We start from the raw sequence: 23164 nt of genomic DNA on the forward strand, positions 1-23164 counted from the left end.
AATGAACATCCTCATAATGACATTACAATGATATTACAATTACAATTTGATTTTATGGCAACCAAAAACTCAAATTACTACTATTGGAATAACATTGCCATGTTTACTCAGCCTAAAAGGCTTCAAGGGGAAAGTTCCTAACCAGAATATGGGATTTATTTACCTGTCTAACTTCTTCATCATCATGAATTAAAAACCTGATTAATTGATGTTATTGGCTTATTGGGCACAGACATGTATCTAATATTCCCCATCTATGTATTTTAATTGTTTCTGTCTTGATAAACTATGTGGAGACAGATGGATGCACATGAAAATCAAAAAATAAAATGAAGGATTAAACAATTACCATATATTGATAATCATGTAAGTGTTCTCATTTTTGTGATTCTTCATTATGTGTGAAGTCTTAATTATAATCAAATGGTGATGGTAGCTCAGAGTTGTCTTCGGCCCATGTAATCAAACCACCAGTGTATAGCCGAAACGTTTAAAACGAATGAATATCCAAATAAAGCAGAACACGAGCAAGGACAAAATAAAAATAAGAAAAAGAGGATATTATCTAATGCTAACTTATTATGTTCACTTTAATAAGAAATTCTGTCAAAAAATGGACCAATGCTCTTACACTAGGATAATATATATTGAAATTTCAACAGTAAGATTACAACTCATTTCCGCTGCATACAGAACGCCAGGAAGTAAATATTTCAGCTCATTGTTAACCACCACAGTATCTTCAGTAAAATCTAAAGATTCTCAAATATCTAGGACGATAATGTCATGTCAAGGTCGTCTTTAACTCGAGTAAGACCCAGCAACAGCTGAAGCAGCAAGGGAGGCCATAGTCACATTCGCCCGCGTCCCCATTACTAAAAAGAGGAAAAAGATCAAGAAACTGCAACGAGCAGAAGCGCAAACCTGCCGGACGAGAGGGACGGTGGGAGCGAGGAAGATGCAGATGCTCTTGCTCGGCTTTCGGATGAGATGACCGAGCTCGTACATGAGCAGCACGGCGATGTGCGTCTTCCCACACCCCGTCCCGAGGTAAACGATGATGTTCTCCTCCACGGCCCTCTTGCAAAGGTCCATCTGGTACCTAAGAATTCACCGAAGGACCAAATCGAAAAGAGAAACCCTCAGGAGATGATCAGACTGAAAAAACAGAGACGATTAGGGGTGGAAAGCCTTACTTTCTTGCTATGGTTCTCGGATCTTTGACTCTATTTGGAGCTGTCGAGTTGCCATCCATGGCAATCGAGCCCCGATTCCGCAAAACTATCAAGCAGACAGTGAAGAGACTGAGAGCAGCGAAAGAGAGAGAGGCAGAGCGGCGAGCGAGAGGAGACGCACTCGCACGCACGGTCTACGAGGGGTCAAATAAATAGTCTTGTTCGCGTCGCTTTTGCCCTTTCCTTGTCGGACAGGGGAATAACTTCGGGCTTAAGTAGAAGACTATACGCCGGGAGAACGAAGGGAATATAGCGTATGGAGTCGTGACGCCATGATAGCGCATACACACATAGGCGGTTAATCCCGGATCTACCGTCCATTGCTGCACATGTGCAGAAAATTCTTATGAACGGGCGAGATGAATTTGATCAAGTTCCGCATAATGATTTATATGCGGTCGTGTAGAGCCACGTACTCGCCCGGTACGACGCCTCTCGAGTGCAGGTGAGCGGACGTGCCGAAATGGAATCGGATACGGGAAACGCACACGGGGAGGTTGGCGTCATAAATAAGCCTTTCGAAATTTGAATAGTAATTTTATTTGGGGAAGCAAAAAATTTGTAGTTGAATTGACCAAAGAGTGATTTACTCTCATAGAGATACTTTTAGATTCACCTACAAAAAGTAAAATCGTCCGAGAACTCACTGATTATAAATTGTCCCGACTCCTAGATTATAAACTTCGATAAGATCATATTTAATCTCATATAAGTTGGATAATTGAAGAATCGATCTCCGATTAAAAAGACCAAAGCCAAGTCATAGGGATAGTATTGCATCAAAATTTGTACTGATATTCTAGATTGGATATGAAATATGTTTAGGATGAATTTGTGTAGGAAGGTAGGTATACTAAACTTTACCATCCTCTCTCTCTGCTCGGGCATGAATGCAAGAGATTTTAATGCTCTTTGCTTCCATGAATGCGAGAGATTTTTTGGGTTGTTTTGGGTTCCGATGTTTTTGTTCGTGTGCTTCCAAAACAAAAGCCCAGCCTCTTCCAACCGATTTCCCCCAGACAGTTCCCAGCCACGAAAGCACCTTTTCCTGCGAATATTCTTGTTCGCTTTGGTCCACCGTCGGACGAGAGGCGTCACGACACGTAACCGTGTGGGTGGGAAAGAAACGTGGGGCGCGCACAAAGGCGCACTGAGTGACAATGGGACCGTCGAGAACTGTTCTTCGTGCAATCCGCGCAGACGTTACGATCAGATACATATTCATACATACACATTCACACGAACTTGACACAGAGAATGAATCGATGAATGGAAGAGAAAGGGGGATCGGAAGAGCTCACGAAGCAACCGGGCGCGGCGGGGAGGGCGGTAGGCGGGACGAGAAGTTCCGGTACCGGTACGCATCCCCGCCGCCGGGGTGGCGGTCGTCGTCGTCGTCGTCGGGCCCCTCGTCGAAGTTGAGGGCGTAGCTGAGGGGGTCGTACCCGAAGTCGCCGGATCCGCGGCGGGCGTGGTGGTGGGGGTGACGGGGCGCGATCCGCGCCACTAAGTTCCGGCACCGACCCCCGACCTCCTGCAGCTCCTGCCCCCTGGACCGCAGCCAGATCGTCGAGGACCGGATCACCGACGCTGGCCGCTCGTCCACCTCGTCATCGCCGGCGGAGCCGCCGAAGCAGCAGGAGGAGCAGAGCGAGGAGCGCAGACGCTGAATGAAGGAAGGTGGCTCAGAGAGGGGAGAGGAATCGTGGAATCGGATATCCGATTGCATCGCGAACGACACCGGATAAGGGTTAGGGTTTCGGTGGCAGGAGTCGAAGGACGCGAGGGAGAGAATCGGGCTTCGGTGGTTGCGAGTGTAGCGGCGTGTATATATACAAGTCGTACAGAGTTGGCGGATAAGGATAAACGCGGACTTGACGGAGTGATGGGAACGAAACGGCGACGTGTTCGCGCAGGTTCCGCGTCAAGTGAGCTGTTGAGGGTAACTTGAGCATTTCCGTCAACTCGTTTTAATTAGACGATGGTGATGGTGATGATATGTCACGGAGGATGTTAAGCTTAAATTAAAACATCTTTATCTCCATTAAATAGTATATCGTGCTCACGTCGGCAAGAGAACGAGATGTCTGCGCCCACCAGCGGCACGCCGAAGGTTCCTTCTCAGACGGCTGAGCTGTGTCATCGCGCAGAAGACAACTAAGACGGAGGGAGGAAGGGAGGCGGAGACGGTGTTTGGTCCTCGTCCTTTGTTCTACGACAAAACCGGGTCAGATGTCCGTAAGCAATTGCTTGGGATATGGTGGGTCGGTGATGCCGAAGACGAAGCTTCCCCGATGATGACGGGGCTCATCGCATCTCAGCCCACCAAATCCAAGCTTCCATGTAGCCCATGTCACGATTCGTGAATCGACAATTGCGGAATTGACAGTTTCGATTTTCTAAAATTAGGAAGAGGTAGTTAATTTTTATTTTTAAATTAAAAATTTTAAAAATATAACAAATTATAAACTTATTTTTTAATAATTAAAATTAATGAATCAGACCGGATACCACCGATTTCGGTTCTTGAATCGTCAATACAATTTTGACTTCTCGAATCTAGAAACCAAAATAGAAATGTCCAAGGTCAATTTTAATTTAGTTTAAAATCAACCTACTGTCGAGCCAGTTCGATTCTAGCTTTAGTTTAATTCGATTCTGATTAATCACGTACCAAACTCGTCGTGTCGAGTCAATAAGTGTTTGACTCGTGTCACACATAAATTCTATTTCATTACTCCGAAAGTAGGTCGGGTTCTAGAACTCTTTACTTGTTGACCAATTAGTATTATCACTCAAATCTTCTCACCCCTCCTCTTATCCCTCAATAATTTTTTTATTATTGGTTATGTATTATATGTATCATTTTATCCCTATTAAAATCATCCGAATGAGGTCGGGTCGAGTATGGTCGACATTTGTTGATCCGTTAATACATCTTGAAGGGTTACAACATTGTTAGGGTTGGCAAGTACTTATGAATTCATTAATTAAAAATAGATTGTCTCGAGGATTTCAAGTTAATAAATACTTATTAAACGAAGAATTTTTAAAACAATTAAGAATTAATTGCTCTGTAAAAATACATCATGTAATTTAAAATTTTGGATCGAATGAAAAAAAAATATGTATGATTTTTCTCTTATAGGTATGAAGAAATGAAGAGAAAATTATTTAGGATTTCACAAGAGAGTATAAATGGTGCTCCATGCTTGAGTTTTATTTTTTTATAATTTGATTTTTTTACCATGAATATTGATAAGATATGTGGAACCACATAAATCATATATTTATGTTTTATCATTATGTATTCTTGTTGATTATCTTAATTGTTCTTTGACTCTCTCATATGCCTCTTCTTGCCCACACTAATCCAACCACCACAGAGCCAATACAATCGAAGTCTTTGCCAAACTAATCCAAAGTCTTTGTTTGGTTGAACCACAATGGAGCTAATTGAACCCCATTGCCAACAAGACCTGTCCAACTACAAACCTGTGTGTTCAATGGATTAGTTCAACACTGAGATATTGTAATTGGGAACCACATGATGGCCACTGATTAGAAGGAAGGAAGGAGACAAGTATGGACTTATTGGCTGAACCGCTGGAATCACCATCTCTCAGCACAGAGGAGATCTGTGAGGAACACCTTTTCTCCTGCTCATGTTTCTGCTGGCGTGCACATCAGAGGCAGCCGCGGGTGATGTTGCAGAGATGCAAGGCCAGCTAGCCTTCCTGTTCATGATCTGGAAGCGAGTGCATGGCAAGCTCAACCTCTCAGAGTCTGATGACGCAGTGTGCTCATCACCTTCCACGATGGTGGAGTGAGTGGTCTCTTCATCCACATCATGAGGAATGATGTAGTCTGGGCTCAGCTGAAGAGTCTTGCATCTTCTCAGGTAAGGAGACAGATCCTGCTTCTGCCTCAGCACATACTCCACCTAGAGAATCACCACACTGAAATGGATGAGTTTTGGCTAGAACACAGTATGAGATGAAGAAAATAGTATGGATTGGAAGAAAGTTGTGTTCATTCATTTACCTTACAACCCAGAGAACAATGAATGAAGGGTTCCTGAAGGCTCCTATCACATGAAGTGCAGATGTTCCCTGACCCTTTGAACTGCCTGCTCTGAGGCCTCTTCTTCAGAAACACCACCTTGGAGCTGTTGATCGTATACGACTGCAGGAGACTCACACGCTGAGTTTTGCTGATGCTAAGGAATCAAGCGAATCGGTGCATGTGGAGCACACCAACCTGAACACTGGAGCAGTCGATGAGCTTCTCCAGGTCTTCCAGCCGCACCACGTCGTGGTACACGTACCGCCGCACCTGCAGCAGCCGGTGGCGGCGGTGCGACGACACGCAGTGCGGGCAGATGCTGGTGCAGCAGTCGAGGCAGCAGATGTTCTTCTCGTTCTTCTTGGCGTTCTCGTGGAGGCAGCAGCCGACGAAGAACTTCTGGGCGTCAAGCGCTTCCAACCACGCCGGCTTCCGTATCGCCTGTCTACGGAGAAGAGGAACGAGTGAGCCCTGTCGCATCTACGGAATCCAAACTAAAGCAAAAGGGCCGAGAAGCTTGCCATGATCACACCGACATGAAGGTTGATGCAGAAGCGGCAGCGTAACCAACATGAACTGCAGGACGAGGACGGAGGTCATCAATGGACGATCAGGCGATGGCCGAGAGTATATATACTACATTTCTATCAAAAGCGAGGGGATCGGTATGATGAGGAGGAAAAGAAAGAGGTGAACGTGGGAGCTGTTCTTAGTGTTTCCCATCCATCTTCTCCCCGTCCTTTAACTAAGCTCGAGCTCTCCTTGCCCGAGGAGCTTTGATTCCTTCTTTGCAGCCATATGTGGGAAGAGAGAGAGAGAGAGAGAGAGAGAGAAAGAAAGGCTTTTCTTGGGCCACATGAGGCCATGCATGGCCGAGGAGTACGGACATGTGTTTGCTCCTCTTGATGCGTGTAATATTGCTGTTCTTTCTCTTTATAACTGCTTTATTAGATATAAGTTAAACAATGGTGTTTGGGGGATATAATAGAGTTAGCAAATTACATAAATTATTTGTTTCTTTTGCATCCTATTAATTTCATAAATTTTAAGATATGTTTTATGTTTTTATAAAAAAATTATGTAATTATAACAAAAACAATTCACATAAAAATTTGAAATCATATGAAGCATAAATTGAAACACCTAAATATTTACCGATCAAATCAATGTTGGATTATATGGTTTACTATCAATGTATCTCAGCATCCATCTGATTAATCACACTGCATCGGTATGGCCAAATCGGAGTGGCTGTGTCTCAATTGACCTCGAACGTATCCGAGAAAAATCCGGTGACACCAACACCCAACAGTTGCAATCTTTGAGCTTATCTTTTCAAGGATGTGTTGTGCCTCGAAACAAATAAAAAAGAAATAAAAGGGGGGAAAAAATAGGAAGACGAAGGAGCTCTTTAAGAAGAGGACGCCATAAACAAATCCTCGGTGACTCGCACCACCACGTGGTGGATCTTGACCGGTCAAACCTCCCCCCTTTACGACCGAGGCCAAAAAGAAAAGATCCAGTGGTGGTGGCTGGTGACTGGTGACTGCCACCCACGTGCGGGGGCGGCGTCACCCGTGTGCACGCACGTCGTCCCCCTTTTCTTTCTTAAGGAACACGAAGCACGCGCAGGTGACGAGTATCTCGCAGGTGCGACGGGCAGCATTGGATGCTCCGCACGTGAGTAGATGCTTAGCCTCGACGCATGTGAGATGGGGTCACGTGGAGGTCGTACCAACTTCCACAGATGCGCGTTGAACATTTCAAGTGTCCCGTGTCTGCTTATCCATACTTGCTCTATAGCATATTTACTCCTTCAAATTTTAATTTTACATTACATATATATCTTAAAATATTTAATATTTCATGTACATCAACTCCTATTACCATCCCTCTAATAAATCATTGTTTTTTTAAAAAAATAGAATTGAAAATAGTTTTATTACTTTTACCAATTATTTGACCCATTATGTTCTTCTGATAATTTTGAAAGAGATGTTAATATACATGTGAATTTCAACATCATTATTTTATATAGATTAACTACAGTAATATACATAACTTCAATTTAAAGGGGCAAATATAAAATTATATATATGTATTTATATTTATATATTTATATCTCAAGCTTTAAGTGGGATAAAATACTTATAATAGGATTTTAAAACATGTATGAACAAAATAACAGATATTGAAGATTAAGTTTTGAGATGGATTCTGATACCTGAGCAGTCAATCAAATTTGGGTAGGATAAGATTTGCTACCATTTCAAGCGGAGCTTTCTGAGGGTTGGCACTGACAACATGTTACATTAGCTATCATGAACGAAGAAGCTACCTGAAAGATGAATAAGATTGTAACATAAGCCATCTTCACTTTGGTTTAGGAGATAACTAGGAATTAAAATTTGTAAGAATATTTATTGTGCTTCGTTGGGTAAAAGGAAACACACAACAATAAAAGAATAGTCGACAAAAGCTCGATTTAGGAGCATGCCTCGAGCTATAATTGTAAGGCTACTATACGATGTTTATAATTGTAGAGAGTTCACATAAAATATCCAATTTTTGCTGAGGTACACACAATACCCATGATATTTATTTCCTTGATGTATTACTGAGAAGTTCTGAATCCTAATATATTTCAACCAATCCAAGGAAGGATCAATAAAACACATAAGTGAAATAATAATAACTATAATAACCATAGGATTCTACTTTGCATGATCAAACCAGCAGTTCATTCGCTTCCTTCTCAGCATGCATAAAGAGATCATATTATTAGCACCAGAACAACCAAGGACTTAATTGATAGGCTTGTACTAATTTGTGAAGACATAAGATCTGGTGATCAACTTTCAGTTGACCACAATTTCCTTACGTGCTTCCAATCTATTTGTTAGCAAACTCATCGACTTGATCAGACAATTCAAGTTAAGTGTATCTTTTTAATTGTATGTAAAAGTCTCACGTTTGCAAAAAGATGAAAAGGGAAAGAAATCCACAAGCATGTTACGTACCATGTTTGTGCCTGTATCAATTGCAGTTGATGGCGTGCTACATTGCCCTTTCTTGTTGAAGCATCCTGTCATGTTGAATGTTGAAGTTAGAATGGCCCTTAAGTGAGTTAACCACATTCTAAACTGACAATTGGTCCCTAAATCTTGTGGGATGATTGGAAATTTCATGGGCATCAGGACTTACGGATGCTTCGATGGCAGTGGGCACTGTCCTGTGACAGTATACTTGCAAGTAGAAATTTCTTTGATTGAACTATAACAGAAGGTTCAGAGCATACTAGACCTGCAAGCAAATAAGCAAGAACATATTAGAAAAAGTCAAAGGAACTACATATCATCAGCAGCATCCTGACTAATTATCAAATCAGAAATGGTTCCATTTGTATACTGATTAGCGTGACGTGATACCTGCTAAGAAGTAATCAGCTACTTACAGTTGTCCTTTCAGATGTTTTGAGTAATTCGTTAAGTCAAATTCTATGACATTGATGTTGTTTATGGCTATGAAGAAAACTTTACCTTTTGTGAGGAATCTTAAGATGGAGGGTCTTTATGTGTACAAATATCAGACTGGTTCTGGTTCAAAGGAGCAGTGGCATCAGTGTCAAGCATGCACTAAAACAAATTGTTGAAGCACAACTTTTTCCTGGCCATCTTCCTGTACAAGAACAATCCCATCACTTAGAACTCCAAAATGGAATTTACTTTAGCAATGAAAATGGATATTTCTTGTATAAGAGGAAAAACCTATGATCTTCAGCAATATAGTTTTAGAAACCATACTAAAGAGAAAGCAGATGATGCAGTGTTACCATGAAAAAACTATGATCAATGGACAATGAGAAGTTAAAAGTCATTAAGTATTCATTGTCAGCAGAATTAAGGTGCAGATTTAAAACTTTTGGCAGATTTTAATGGTACAAACTCAGTGAAACAGAGTCATCAGAATTAAGATTCACTCCACTGATCGTGATCCATGCCACTATAACAGCCTATAACTAAAAATTAGAACTTTCTTAAGTCTCTTATTCATGAACCCATATATCTTGATTCCTATTAGACAAATTCTTGAGATTTACCACCTCAATGTTTGGGATTTGATTTGATGATGAATCAACATCTCTGCTGCTCATTGATGATCATTTTCTGAGGATTTTTGGCTGCAAACCACAAATATATCCTTCCACCACCATCTGTTCCTTCTTGTTCTCCAATAGGCCATTTTGAACCAGTTTTCTCCATGCAACCACGACTGACGGCATCCCTTGTCAGGACAGTTGAGGGATAGAAATTGCCTCCTCATTGTTGATGGAAAGCAAGGAAATATATGTCCAAACTCAAGAATTGTTGGTTATCAGCCAATGTTAGCACCCATGCGATCTTCAGCCCGGTCATTATCCAAAAGGCATCAACAGCAGCATAACAACCATTCATGGCAGACTCTATTAGTGCCAAAGTCCACATATCTAAGGTTGCATACTAATATGGCATATTTCAGCACCATCCACGTGACAGTGGTCGGCGACCACGACAATGCCAACAAAAGAGCTCCAGGCTGGCACGACGCGACACTTCAGACCCGAACGGGGCGACCACTTGCCCTCGTATTGTTCGGTGCTGCATACCACAGAGTCGTTTCGGAAAGCTCGGAACGACGCCACACAACGCGGGTCCGTACAGGTCGGTCGACGCTCTGTCACGGACTTAGCTGGTTTTGCCTAAGTCATGCGGCACCCTTGCGCGTCCGTCCGCAAAGGTCAGCCTCCCCGAAGCCTCCCCTAGTCCCTTAGGACTCACAAAAGAGAGAACAAGACAGAGAAAACGCCTCACTCGGGATCCACAAGCAAACATGTCCGAAAAACACTTCATAGACAATGCAAATTACAAACAGACTTTACAAGCTCTGAACAGTTGCACAACAAAGGGTAAAATGGTCCATTACAGACCGAAAAGCTCTCGCACGTGTCCAATGACACAACCTTTATTTACAAGCCTAAAGAGGCCACCAACCCAACTAAAGTGGGACTATTAAGCCTTCGACCGCCCTTTACATTCTGTACAAGGCATGAACATGCCAAAAGACACAGACATACACAAGCATTACATCAAACACCTTGTTTCGAAGTTTGTCCGTGACATTCTCCCCCACTTATCCCTTCGACGTCCTCGTCGAAGCCTTTGTCGACACTGCAACTCCTTACCTTTGCTGAGTCTTCAATCTTCTGCTCCAGCTACAATGCGCCTCCTGGCTCCCAGCTGCTCTCCGCTGCTGTTTTTTGAGTAGTCGAATCTTTGATCCGCCATGCTGCTGCAACTCACCAATGACTTTGACTCTGTTGTGGGGTTGGCTGAGTTGTGTTGATCCTTGTTGATTCCTGCGGATCCGCCAGATGAAGGAAAAGACCATCCTTACTGCGCCAGTCTCTCAGAAATTCCTCATGCTGTTTGAACTAGGTGGATGCTTGTTGGAGCTTTAACGAGCATCATCTCGCAAACTTCTGAAGTTTCGGGTCCTTCCTCCACAAAATCTGCTCATTGACTCTTCTTTCTGTTAGTTGTCACATCCAAGTAGGTTCGCATCACTTCCGCTTTCGATTGGCATTTCATTGGGAAATGAGGCGGACAATCTAGTCTCAGTAGCGCTGATCACCGTTGGTGAGGATTTGACAACTGTTGTCTTTCATTATCTTCAAAGGGTCTTTGAACTTGTGCAGAGCTCCTCTGCTGGATAGATAAGAGAATTGGGATACTCGGTTTCGCCCATTCTCTTAAGAGTTGAGAAGGCAAAGGTTACTTGACTTCGCCCGCCTCTTCGAGGTTGTACTTCATGCATCGAGCTGGTTACTGGACTTCGCCTGCTCTTTGCTCACACTTCTGAAGCACTTGAAGTATTTGCACTCCTTGCGTTGAGTTAGCTACTGTGATTCACCTTCTCAATGCCATCGAACTTCTGGAATGCGGGAAGTTTTCACCCCAACTTGGAGTAATTCTCTGATAGATGAGGTCGCCTCTGGGATTGTACCGTCTTCTCCATCAACCCTGCCGCCTACTCCACTGAGTAGCAAAGGTACAGCACCGCGTACTGCCTGCTTTGTTCCTTGGTCGTGCACTCTTGCATGACCCGAAGTCCTTCACTTACGGCTATCTTGATGAGAAACTTGTTGACACCGGTCTTACAAAGTTTCTTGGCCTCTGCCCTTCAGCCTTGTCTCGGTACTTGGAGATTGCCTCTGCATGCTCCACCTCCTCGGCCCCTTTCACGACCAAGCACTCTCCCTCCGTGAGAGCAAGGGATCAATGACTTTCACGGAAGTCCCGCCTCTGCGGTACCATGGCGCTGCCATGCCCATGGCACTACTATCCGTCGCCTCGCATCTGCATCCCTTTTCTTCACGATCAGTAGATATGCCTCTGTGGCACTCCTCCGAGTCCACCTCGATTCTAACTGATGTTGGATTTTGGGTAACTAAGTCCCTCTGGACTCTTCATCGCTTCCTCGCCCCTTTCGACCCCCTGCTTCAACACCTCTGTGTTCTCCAAGCAGCTCCCTTTGGTCGATGGAAAGACAGACTGCAACTCCCATGCATGGCCACTGCCATCACGTTATAGGGTTTGCACCGATTCTGCTCTCCTTAGCTTCCTTGGTAGTAACGTTCGCTTACTCGACCTTGTCCTCTGACTTGTCGGGCTCCCTTAAGCGAATGTGAGCTCTGGAGCAGTCCAACTCTCCAGCTGCTTCGATCATACTGCTGTATGATCAAGTCCCTCCCATGGGACTCACTGGTACTTGCAATCAAACTTTTCCCTTGGTGGAACACAGCCCCCATATGCTGATGACCAAGACTTTCATCCGATGCACGCACGGAAGACCCGCCTCTGCGGTACCATGGTCTTCACTCCTTGAATCCATAGCCCTTCTTGCCGTCGTGTTGTTCACCGAAGTGGAGCTCCCAGTAGCTCCCGATCATACCTCCATATGATATAGTCCCTCCTGGGACTCAGTCGTGTGTATCGCATTGCCATGAACTATTCCACCACGATCCGCTGCACCATGTCGCCTCCTGGTGACATCTCCATTGCATTCTGATCCTTGTGGAATAAACTCGAATTGTGAACCCTCCATGTGTGGCCTCTGCCAATACATCGCAGGGTCTCCTCCACCTTCGATTTTGTTCGCTCCTTTGGCAATCGACCTTCATCCACCCACTCTTGGGTCACACCTAGATGAAGCACCGCTCTAGGACAGTCCGTCGCCTAGTAGCTCCCGAAGTCCCCCGACTTCGCTGCAATCAGTGCACCATTGTCTGGATCCTGGGCCTCTGCCCCTACCAGCACAATCTTCGCTGCGCACCGCCTCCTTCACAACAACTTGAATGACAACACTGTGGCATATTCTTCAAGAGTACCCGCCTCTGCGTCCTCTTGCCCCGTGCTAAGGCCTTCTGAACTCAACTTCGCCTCCGCAAACTGAGTCGCCTTAGTTCTTCCACCAAATGCTCCTCCGAGATGAAGTGCATGTGCCCTAAAGCTCCCTTCGTCTTTGGCACCATGCAAGATGAGTCCGCTCCATTAGAATGAATGACCCATGGAACAACATGATCCTGCTCTTGCCTCTACAAGAGTTCATGTCCTTGACCTCTGTCCAAGGAAAGCACTATGCCTCTGCTCCATGTTCCATCTTCTATGCTGGCTCCCTTCATGCGGCTTGGGTACTTCGCCAAGTTACACCCAAGTTGCTCCGCTCCTCGTTTTTGCATTGAGTTGATGGTGGCCCTCGCGCCTACCATTCCACGGGTCAGCCCTCCCTTGAGTCCGATCTCCATATCGACTCCAAGTGTGCCTTCATTTGTGTTGCTTTGGGTCGCTCCCCCACTTGATCTCGCAATGCATCCACCAATGCATTCTCTCAAGCGAGATCATGCAACGACTCCTCACCGCTTGCTCAGTCCGTCGAGCTTCGTGGGGTTGTTGGTTGTTGAGATACTCCTCCTCAACTTGTGAGGTCCGCCCCACATGATTCTCCCTCTGGAGAGCCGAGACTTATCCCTCCTGGATAACTGTCCCGTTGGAGTAACATTTCTCTTCGTTTCGGAGACCACCATCCCCTTGGACTACTCCGGTCTGCTGAACAAACTGTGCATTGTTCTGCCTCCTGCAAACACACTTGCTAAATTGTGACTCCACGTCAATACAACCCCCGCTGCACCCCTCAAGGCCTAGCAACATGCTGAACTCGTTGCACCCTTTCAGCCTCCCACGGACGTATCCTTCACATGCCGAAGAGAAAGTTTCAATGCTCCATGGCGCCGAGTTTCGGACGCCTTGGGATGGCCACGAACATTCCATCGTCCGCATACACGCCCATGCATGAGCACCAAATTCTTCGAGCTAGCAATTCCCCTCACCTCTGTGAGCTTTGCATAAGTCTTTTGGTCGTTGAACAACTCATTCCACCTTGCATGGTCTCATCCTTTTGCCAAGCGCCCCGCTTGCCTTGAGCACCATCAGGTATGGTTGTCAACGTTGAGCCGTAGCTCAAACTCAGCCATCCCAACCTTTGTGCGCTTCAAATTCTTCCAAGCTTGTCTGTTCTCGTGGTGCCTCTTACGCGAAGGGTTGGCCATTCCTCTGAATGCCAATCTCAGATGCCCGCTCTTCTGAGCGACTCCTTTTCCCTACATCTCCATGCCCGTTTTCCCCCAAACGGTCGCACGTGTGCTGACTGCCCTCAACGCAGCCCCGCTAGGTCCCCCACGTTTGCATGCTAAGTGTTTTTATGAGTGCTTGTCCCGCTCTGATACCATCTGTCACGGACTTAGCTGGTTTTGCCTAAGTCGTGCGGCACCCTTGCGCGTCCGTCCGCAAAGGTCAGCCTCCCCGAAGCCTCCCCTAGTCCCTTAGGACTCACAAAAGAGAGAACAAGACAGAGAAAACGCCTCACTCGGGATCCACAAGCAAACATGTCCGAAAAACACTTCATAGACAATGCAAATTACAAACATACTTTACAAGCTCTGAACAGTTGCACAACAAAGGGTAAAATGGTCCATTACAGACCGAAAAGCTCTCGCACGTGTCCAATGACACAACCTTTATTTACAAGCCTAAAGAGGCCACCAACCCAACTAAAGTGGGACTATTAAGCCTTCGACCGCCCTTTACATTCTGTACAAGGCATGAACATGCCAAAAGACACGGACATTCACAAGCATTACATCAAACACCTTGTTTTGAAGTTTGTCCGTGACAGCTCGTTCACAAGGTACGAGCCAGCTGCTCAAGGAGTCGATAACCATTAAAGGACCATGTACGACCGACCCTCGTTCGCAGGTATAAAAGCCAACCCCTTAACCAACGCCAGGGGAGGATTTTTAGAGCATTCAACTCCCTTTTACTCCACTTAACACTAACTTAAACTTCGGAGGGGTCGAGTCAGGAAAATCCCCCTTCCAACTTCGGCCTGTGTGCAAGAGCTTGGCAACAAAGAAGCAGGCAACCTACCAAGGGAGAAGGTGACCCGGGGAGACTAGGCTCGAACCCAACCCGACCCGACACTCACTTCCACCATTCGAGCATCTGCATGGGCAACTTTGCGCATCCGAGATTGGACCGAGCCGTGCTAACACCTTAACCACGACATAAAGGTTTCCCAACATTTTAGCGCTAGAAGGAGGGCCTGATGTCGCAAGAATGCCCCCAACCAAGCAACCCAAGTGAGCGCCTCGGATAAGAGCCACCCGCAACTCACCCGACCTTCGAGTTTGGAGGGCAATCCCACTTCCTCCGAGCCTAGAAGGGAATACCTCGATCGCGACCCCGAGTTGCTATTGGCAGTTGTTTAATGATCTCGAGCTATCACCCCCCGGGACCACCATGGGACAGCCTACCGTCTCAGCCGAGACGTTCCTTAGCCTCACACACCAAGTCCAAGTGCTAGCAGGGATGATGTAGACTATCATCCCACTCGTCCCCTACCTTGCCCAGCAATCGGCATTATCCCAACCATCGCCACCACAGGACTAACCGACCCCCATCACCGCGCCACAAGAACTTTCTTCAGTCCCCCAGCAACCCAGAGCGACAGATGTTAATCCGTCACCCGAGGAGCCATCGGGAAACCCGAGGCCGACACAAGAGCACAGCGCCCCAAGTCTCCGACGCACCTCCGAGCCCGACACCTTATCATCTAACTCGGTGGACTCTCTCCGGGCTCAATTGCGCTCGGTCAATCGACGCCTGGACGAGGTCCAAAGGGAGTTCCACAAGTCCAAAGAAGAGCTCGAGGAGGTTTCCTCGGCAAGGTCCCCCTTCGTGCAGGAAATCCAAGACAAACCAATACCACTGAGCTTCCGCCTCCCTACGCTCGAGGCTTACGACGACGACTCCAATCCGGCAGAGCACATCGCCACCTTTCGAGCTCAGATGGCTTTATATGGCACTTCCGACACCCTAATGTGTCGGGCGTTCCCTACCACTCTCCAAGGTTCGGTTCGGATGTGGTATAACCGACTTAGGCTAGCCTCAATCTCATCTTTTGACCAGCTTGCAAAGGAATTCAAGTTCAATTTCTTGGCCAGTACAAGGCCAAAACCTTATGCAGACATGCTCCTCAGTCTAAGTCAGAAGGACGACGAACCCTTTCTCATTTCATCGCTCACTTCGTCGCCGAGATCCGAGGAGTCCCCAATGCCCACCCCTCACTAATCATGCAAGCATTCTTGATGGGCCTATGACCATCCAGATTCTTCTGGTCATTGGTTGAGCGACTAGCAGCAACCGTCCACGAGATGCTTCAACGCACAAATCAGTACGTTGCTGCTGAGGTGCTAGTGGCGAGAAAGCGCGAGGAGCACAAGAGGCCTCGCACGGAGCAATCTCGAGGGCAACCCTCGAGCCCACCAAGAAGAAGACTCGACCGACCCAAGTCATTGCTCCCGAGGCCCCCTCTCCCACCCTTGAGTTTGTCCAGAACGGAGATCTTTCTCCATATCAAAGAAAAGGGGCTCCTAAGAGCGCCCAACCCGGTGAAGACTCCATGCGATTTCAGACATCGCTCCAAGTATTGTCGATTCCATCGCGACTACGGTCCTGACACCGAGGAGTGTCACAACCTAAAGAACCAGATCGAGGAGTTCATTTGTAGGGGGCATCTCAGACGCTACCTTAAGAAGCCATGAGAATCCTCCCTGCACTCCCGTGGCCCGGTAGAAAAACATATTAATGTCATCATTAGCGGTTTGGCTTCCGGAGGAGACAACGCGTCGGGACGAAAAGCCTATGCCCGAGCAATCGTGGAAAAGCGTCCTAGACAACGAGACAAGCCCGAGATCACCTTCCTAGTGGGGAACACCGAGTACCCCGACCATGATGACGCCCTGGTGATCTCAATCAGGATAGCCAACACTCAGGTCAAAAGAATAATGGTAGACACCAAGAGCTCGGCCAATGTCTTGTACCTCGATGCCTTCCAGAAGCTCGGCTTAACCAAAAAAGACCTCGTTCCTATGGCCTCGGCTCTCATCGGGTTCACCGAGGATTCCATCTCACCCCTTGGCACTACCACCTTACCGGTCACCATCGGGGAAGAGCCAAAGTCTAAGACTGTGATGGTTACCTTCATGGTGGTCGAACTCCCTTCGGCTTACAACGTCATCCTAGGTCGCCTGACCCTCAACAAGTGAAGAGATGTCATCTCCACCAACCACCGGGCAATAAAGTTTCCAACCCGCGCCGGGATCAAGGAGGTAAGGAGTAATCCTCGGGAGTTAAAGCAATGCTATCCGGCAACTGCCATGCTGCCTAAGAAGCTAAAATCCGAGCCGCCCGTGTCCGACCCCCAAAATGCCAAGTTGTCACTTCATCCTGAGCCAACCGAGCAGATACTATAGGTCCACCTCGACAAAAGCCGACCGGACAAGGTCGTGAAGATCGAATCAGAGCTCCCAGAAAAGGAACGAGTCCAACTCATCAACTTTCTTACAAAAAACACCAACGTCTACGCTTGGTCGCCAAGAGACATGCCAGGAATTGATCCAAAGGTCGCACAGCACCACCTGAATATCTTCCCCCAAGCACGACCGATGAAGCAAAGGCCTCAAAAGTTTACTCCCGACCGACAAAAAGCGATCAGCGACGAGGTGGATCGTCTGTTCAAGGCAGGGTTCATAGCCAAGGAAAATTATCCTCGATAGTTATCTAATGTAGTCCTCATCAAAAAATATAATGGAAGCTGGAGGATGTGCGTTGACTACACCGACCTTAACCAAGCATGCCCGAAGGATTGCTACCCGCTCCTGAGGATCGACCAGTTGGTCAACGCAATCTTGGGACACGAGCTCCTCACGTTCATGGATGCTTTCTCGAGATACAACAAAATAAAAATGGCTCCCGAAGATCAAGAGCATACCGCCTTCATCACAGACCGAGGAGTCTAATATTACAAGGTCATGCCCTTTGGACCGAAGAATGCTGAAGCGACGTACCAGAGAATAGTTAACAAGATGTTTAAGCAGCAGATTAGGAGGAACATGAAGGTATACGTCGACAACATGATCGTAAAAAGCAAACTCGCCGATGCCCATCTAGTAGACTTGGCTAGATGGAACGAGTCAAAATCGTGCAATGATTTCGAGAGTTGAAGGGCCCGTGCGGCCTTCTCATTCACCGAGGATGGCCCACCCGATGACGAGCTGCCCTTCCCAGAGCCGCTAGAGGTCGCACCGACCGACCGGATGAAGAAGAGGAAGAGGACATCCTAACCGACTTGAACAGCTAAACAACTAAGGAGGGAAATGACCGAGGACGAGGAAAACAATTGAGGAGAAAGCACAAAGCAAATGAGTAAAATGAAGCCAACGAGGGGGTTTATAAAGAAAACTCCATCACCCAAAGCAACCCTTCACCTACCAAGAAGAGGAAGACAGCTCACCTCGTCATAATGGCTTGTGAGAAGAAGTGCCCAAACCCAAACTCCTAAGCAGGACGACGGGAAGATAAGCAAAAAGCTCAAAAAATCCTGCCCAAAAAGTCTGAAATCCGATCAAAACCAAAGATCCCGTCGAAATCACCCAAATTCGAAAAGGCCACTCACAGTCAATCCTCCCGCCCTAACCAAAACTCCTGCCAAGGCCAAAGTAAAATCTATCGCTAACCTCAAAAAGTCAAAATTTAAAAACTTCCCACTCAAAGATGTCTTATAGAAATCAGCCTGCCAACCCCCTGCTCGGTTCAATCATTGTCCGAGCAGTTGTTCGGCCAAACATGGGCCCGAGTAGTGTTGCTCAGTCAAGCCAGTGCCCGAGCTACGTTGCTCGGCTAGGCCAGTCCCCAGTGCCCAAGCGGTGTTGCTCGGCCAGTCATGTATAGTCAGTCGTTGGTCAGTTCAATCATTGTTCGAGCAGCTGCTCGGCCAAACATGGGCTCGAGTAGTGTTGCTCGACCAAGCCAGTGCCCGAGCTACGTTGCTCAGCTAGGCCAATCCCCAATGCCCGAGCGGTGTTGCTCGGCCAATCATGTACAGTCAATCGTTGCTCGGTTCAATCATTGTCCAGGCAGTTACTGGGTCAAGCCAGTGCTCGAGCAACGTTGCTCGATTAGGCCAGTCCCCAATGCCCGAGCGGTGTTGCTCGACCAATCATGTACAGTCAGTCATTGCTCGGTTCAATCGTTATCCGAGCAACTGCTCGACCAAACATGGGCCCGAGTAGTGTTGCTCGACCAAGCCAATGCCTAAGCTACGTTGCTCGACTAGGCCAGTCCACAACGCCCGAGCGGCATTGCTCGACCAGTCATGTACAGTCAGTCGTTGCTCGGTTCATTCGTTATCGAAGCAATTGCTTGGTCAAACATGGGTCCGAGTAGTGCTGCTCGGCCAAGCCAGTGGTCGAGCTACGTTGCTCAACTAGGCCAATCCCCAGTGTCCGAGCGGTGTTGCTCGACCAATCATGAACAGACAGTCGCTGCTTGGATAAGCCAGTCCATAGTGCCCGAGTGGCGTTGCTCAACTGGTCATACGCAATCAATCGTTGTCAGGTTCAATCATTGTCCGAGTAGCTGCTCGGCCAAACATGGGCCGGAGTAGTGTTGCTCGTCCAAGCCAATGCCCAAGCTACGTTGCTCGGCTAGAGCAATCCCCAATGCCCGAGCAGTGTTGCTTGGTCAGTCATATACGATCAATCGTTGCTTGGTCCAATCATTGTCCGAGCAACTGCTCGGCCAAACATGGGCCCAAGTAGTGTTGCTCGGACAGGTCCACACCCGAGCAACGCCCCTCAGCCACCTGAGTGTTCGAACAATATCATTTAGCCAATCTTATATCCGAGTTATGCTGATCGGTCGACCCCACCCCCAAGTGATGTTCCTCAACCTGTTCAACCACAAGTGGAAGTCGTCGGCCAACCAACGACCAAACCACTAATCCCAGCACGATGATCGACCCAACCAACAAGAGGCACCAAGACATGCCCCGAGCCCCTCCCCGAGGAACCCAACGCATGCCCCTTTAGGGTGGGGGGAGGAATGATATGGCATATTTCAGCACCATCCACGTGGCAACGATCGGCAACCACGATAGTGCCAATAAAGGAGCTTCAGGCTGGCACAACGCGAGACTTCAGACCCGAACAAGGCGACCACTTTCCCTCATACTGTTTGGCGCCATACAAGTCGACGTCGTATACCGCAGAGCCGTTCCGGAAAGCTCGGAATGATGCCACACGACACGGGTCCGAATAGGTCAATTGACGCTCATCCGCAAGGTACAAGCCAACCGCCCAAGGAGTCGGCAACCATTAACGGACCATGTACGACCGACCCTCGTTCGCAAGAATAAAAGCCAACACCAACGTCAGGGGAGGATTTTTGGAGCATTCAACTCCCTCTTACTCCACTCAATACTAACTTAAACTTCGGAGGGGTCGAATCAGGAAAATCCCCCTTATGACTTCGGCCTGTGTGCAAGAGCTTGGCGGCGAAGAAGCAGGCAACCTGCCAGGAGAGAAGGTGAACCCGAGGAAACGAGGCTCGAACCCAACCTGACCCGACGCACACTTCCACCATCCGAGCATCCACGTGGGCAACTTTGTGCATCCGGACCGAGTCGTGCTGACACCTTGGCCACGACGTAAAGGTTTCCCAACATATCTATGGTTGCATACTTATCTCACTATTTCTGACCAGTCTAAGCTCCTTCTGTCTCATGAAGCCCATAATTTAACAACAAACTTCATCAAGACAAATCCTAAACACTCTAATTTTCCCTCATGTTCTCCTGGACAATCTCTAAGTAACTACAAATGAAACCATTCGCTTTCTTTGTTACACCAATCATCCATCTTAAAATCCTCATATTATTTACATAAAGAAACAGTTTATAAGTGAATAAAAAATCAATGAATTACTGAAAATTCTACGGAAGCATTGGACTACAACTTTATATTATCCAATGTTGCTATTAAAAAACAAGCAAGCACCAGAAACCTAAGTTGACTACAATCATTTATATTCTTTTTGAATAACAAGAATTTTACGAAAGGAAACTGTGTTTCTGAGATGGTAACTCTACAGAAAATGCACAGGATAACGCTTTAGACAATGTAACATGTTCACTGAATAAGAAGGAGAATGTTCTAGGTGGAACTCAACGTTGTAATTTGGATCATGAGAACTCCAATCAAATCTCCTGTGGACAAAAGATGAAGGATAAATCAATAAACTAAGAACGGTACCTATTCTTCGTTCAAAATCCTTTATCTATAGTGGATTAAAATAAACTGGCTCAGTGCATAAATCTCTCTCCAATAGAGGGCCTACAGAGGATCAATGCATACAGTCTTACTCCCCCACAAGAGAAGATGCTATTTTAACAACTCGAAAGCGAGTCATCTAGATTGCATTAAAGCAACCTTTCTGCGACACCAAGGCTCGCCCTCTAGTACTCACCATAAATATGAATATACAATTTGTCATGTATTGGAAACATACTGTACATTGCTAAGTATATTTATGAAAGAAATCATGTCTATGTTTCAAAAGAGTTCGTGAATACATAATAGTTTTAGCTGATATTTCTATCTCAAACAATGGTGGTAATTTTTTTTCAAAAAATAATGTTTACAGCAAATGTATGCATGTAAGTTATAATTAACTGACTGGTTTGGATATATTTCAGTAAAGATTGAAAAGAGGAGCACGATCATAACCATGATAATGAAACATGACTAGTTTAAGAACTTGACATTTTAGATAGCTGAAACACCAAAGTGCCTCTTACAATCACATCTCAGAGTCTCTTGGGAGTATGTTTAGGCAACTAAAGCAACTAAATTTAAGTATCTTTCAATACAACTATCTAGAATTATAACAATCAACATGAAACTAACAGCCAAAAGGCATGTATTTTCAATCAAAAGTTCAAGCATGTCGACCAAATTTCACAGAAAAGCTGCAGTAAGACCGAGTCTTTTTCATGAGCTTAGAGAGCAGCAGGAAAGCGAATAAATGGCATGGACTCCCGATTCTGCCTATTATGAGCTTAGAGAGCTCTGGCTAATTTTCATTTGACTTTTTCTTACACGTACACACCCTCCACAGAAACAATTTCTAACATATGTGGATTCTCAGTATATAGAAGACACACAGACAAGATAATTGTATCTATCAAGAACCATCTATCAATTAAAGGCAAAGTTAAATCTCCTAGAATCTAAACTCCAAAACAATGTCTTAAGGTTGATGAGCTAAGAAAGAAGAATTCATGAAAGATGTCCATGTCTTTCATGACTACTAGTCTCTTCAAAGGGTGTAATGTTAGAAAAATGTCCTCTTCAGTGGTTGTGCTTGGTGATCATAACATCATACAAAAGGCCAGAGTTACTTTAAGCTTCATTATCATATAGTGATTTTCTAGTAGGCGGAACACATAAATGCTAACGTACTTGAATTAGTTGAACCAAATGACATCAACAAGAAAGTTGCATCACTAACATCTCAAGGTCACCCCTGGATGACACGCCCAAAAGGTGCCTCCATGAGATACAAGACTGGCTACTTGACATATCAAAATACAAATTCTTAGGTGAACTGAAGCTTCTTATACCTCAACACCAAACTTGAGACAAAAGAGCAGCCTTCACAAGTTTACTACGAGAAACAACTTTTGTGATATAAATTAGGCGACTCTAGATAGGAGACAGAGCAATAAGCTACCATTCACTAAATTCGACATAACGTTACCATGAAAAGTCTCGTCAAAGATTTGATCTTTCAATTAACCTATGAAAGAGAAACAAACCAGAAATATACAGTTTACAGGTAAATCTCAGAAGGCGTGTTACTAATGTCATCTCGCGGTGCATAAATTAGATCTGAACTTAGAACCAGCAATCCAAACGAAAGGAGGGCGGAGGCCGTAAACGACTGACAACGCTTGCACATCGGAGAAGCAAAGGAAGATTCGTGAAGAGCAGCGGGTAGAGAAAGAATACCGACCGGGATTCGTGAAGATTTGGTCGGTCGAGACGGAGCTGTGAAAGAGATTATCGAACGAAGTGAGGCGAAGGCGACGCACAAGAATCTCGCGACTCCCGTCGAAGAGAAAAGCTAGCGGCGGGGGATTTCGCGGGCTTCCCAAAAGACAATAGTGGAAAGGGCAGCGGTGGACCCGACCTAACGCTTGCTATCGGATCGGATTTGGCATCGTCCGACCCGAAAATCTGATCCGGATATGGACCGGCAATATGCCTCATCAACCAACATCACAGATTTAAGTTGGGTTGTGGCTTCCACACACTGTTCATGACAAAGAGAAGAATCAACATCACAAAGATTCTCCACTGTATACTAAAA

The 23164-nt window shown here is 46.0% G+C and overlaps 3 protein-coding genes across 5 annotated transcripts in view; all 3 read right to left on the reverse strand.

The window, feature by feature from the left end:
- Positions 1-1825, reverse strand: part of LOC135593617 (endoribonuclease Dicer homolog 4-like) — a 31377-nt gene extending 29552 nt beyond the window's left edge. For both annotated transcript variants that reach the window (XM_065083800.1, XM_065083802.1), the window contains exons 1-2: positions 1197-1825; positions 925-1102 (exon numbers count right to left, since the gene is read on the reverse strand). In XM_065083800.1, the coding sequence (XP_064939872.1) occupies positions 925-1102; positions 1197-1255 (237 nt within the window). In that variant the 5' untranslated portion in view covers positions 1256-1825. The remainder of the gene's footprint in view (positions 1-924; positions 1103-1196) is intronic.
- Positions 1826-1970: 145 nt separating this feature from the next.
- Positions 1971-2964, reverse strand: LOC103998683 (uncharacterized). Its single transcript, XM_009420226.3, has one exon. It carries the CDS (start codon positions 2962-2964, stop codon positions 2533-2535), a length of 432 nt encoding a protein of 143 aa, XP_009418501.2. The 3' UTR covers positions 1971-2532.
- Positions 2965-4582: 1618 nt separating this feature from the next.
- Positions 4583-22959, reverse strand: LOC135586523 (protein RGF1 INDUCIBLE TRANSCRIPTION FACTOR 1-like). Of its 2 annotated transcripts, XM_065083805.1 has the most exons (9): positions 22808-22959; positions 8840-8978; positions 8505-8603; positions 8321-8385; positions 7525-7638; positions 5822-5876; positions 5496-5741; positions 5280-5420; positions 4583-5178 (listed from the first exon to the last, which is right to left on the reverse strand). In XM_065083805.1, the coding sequence occupies exons 6-9, from the start codon at positions 5822-5824 to the stop codon at positions 4858-4860; spliced, it is 711 nt and encodes a 236-aa protein (XP_064939877.1). In that variant the 5' UTR covers positions 5825-5876; positions 7525-7638; positions 8321-8385; positions 8505-8603; positions 8840-8978; positions 22808-22959; the 3' UTR covers positions 4583-4857. The 2 variants fall into 2 exon arrangements, with proteins under 2 accessions (XP_064939877.1, XP_064939876.1); XM_065083804.1 differs by lacking the exons at positions 7525-7638; positions 8321-8385; positions 8505-8603; positions 8840-8978; positions 22808-22959 and having other exon boundaries at positions 5822-6086.
- Positions 22960-23164: the final 205 nt, after the last annotated feature.

Source organism: Musa acuminata, chromosome BXJ1-9 (assembly GCF_036884655.1).
Source record: "Musa acuminata AAA Group cultivar baxijiao chromosome BXJ1-9, Cavendish_Baxijiao_AAA, whole genome shotgun sequence".
Classification (NCBI taxonomy): domain Eukaryota; kingdom Viridiplantae; phylum Streptophyta; class Magnoliopsida; order Zingiberales; family Musaceae; genus Musa; species Musa acuminata.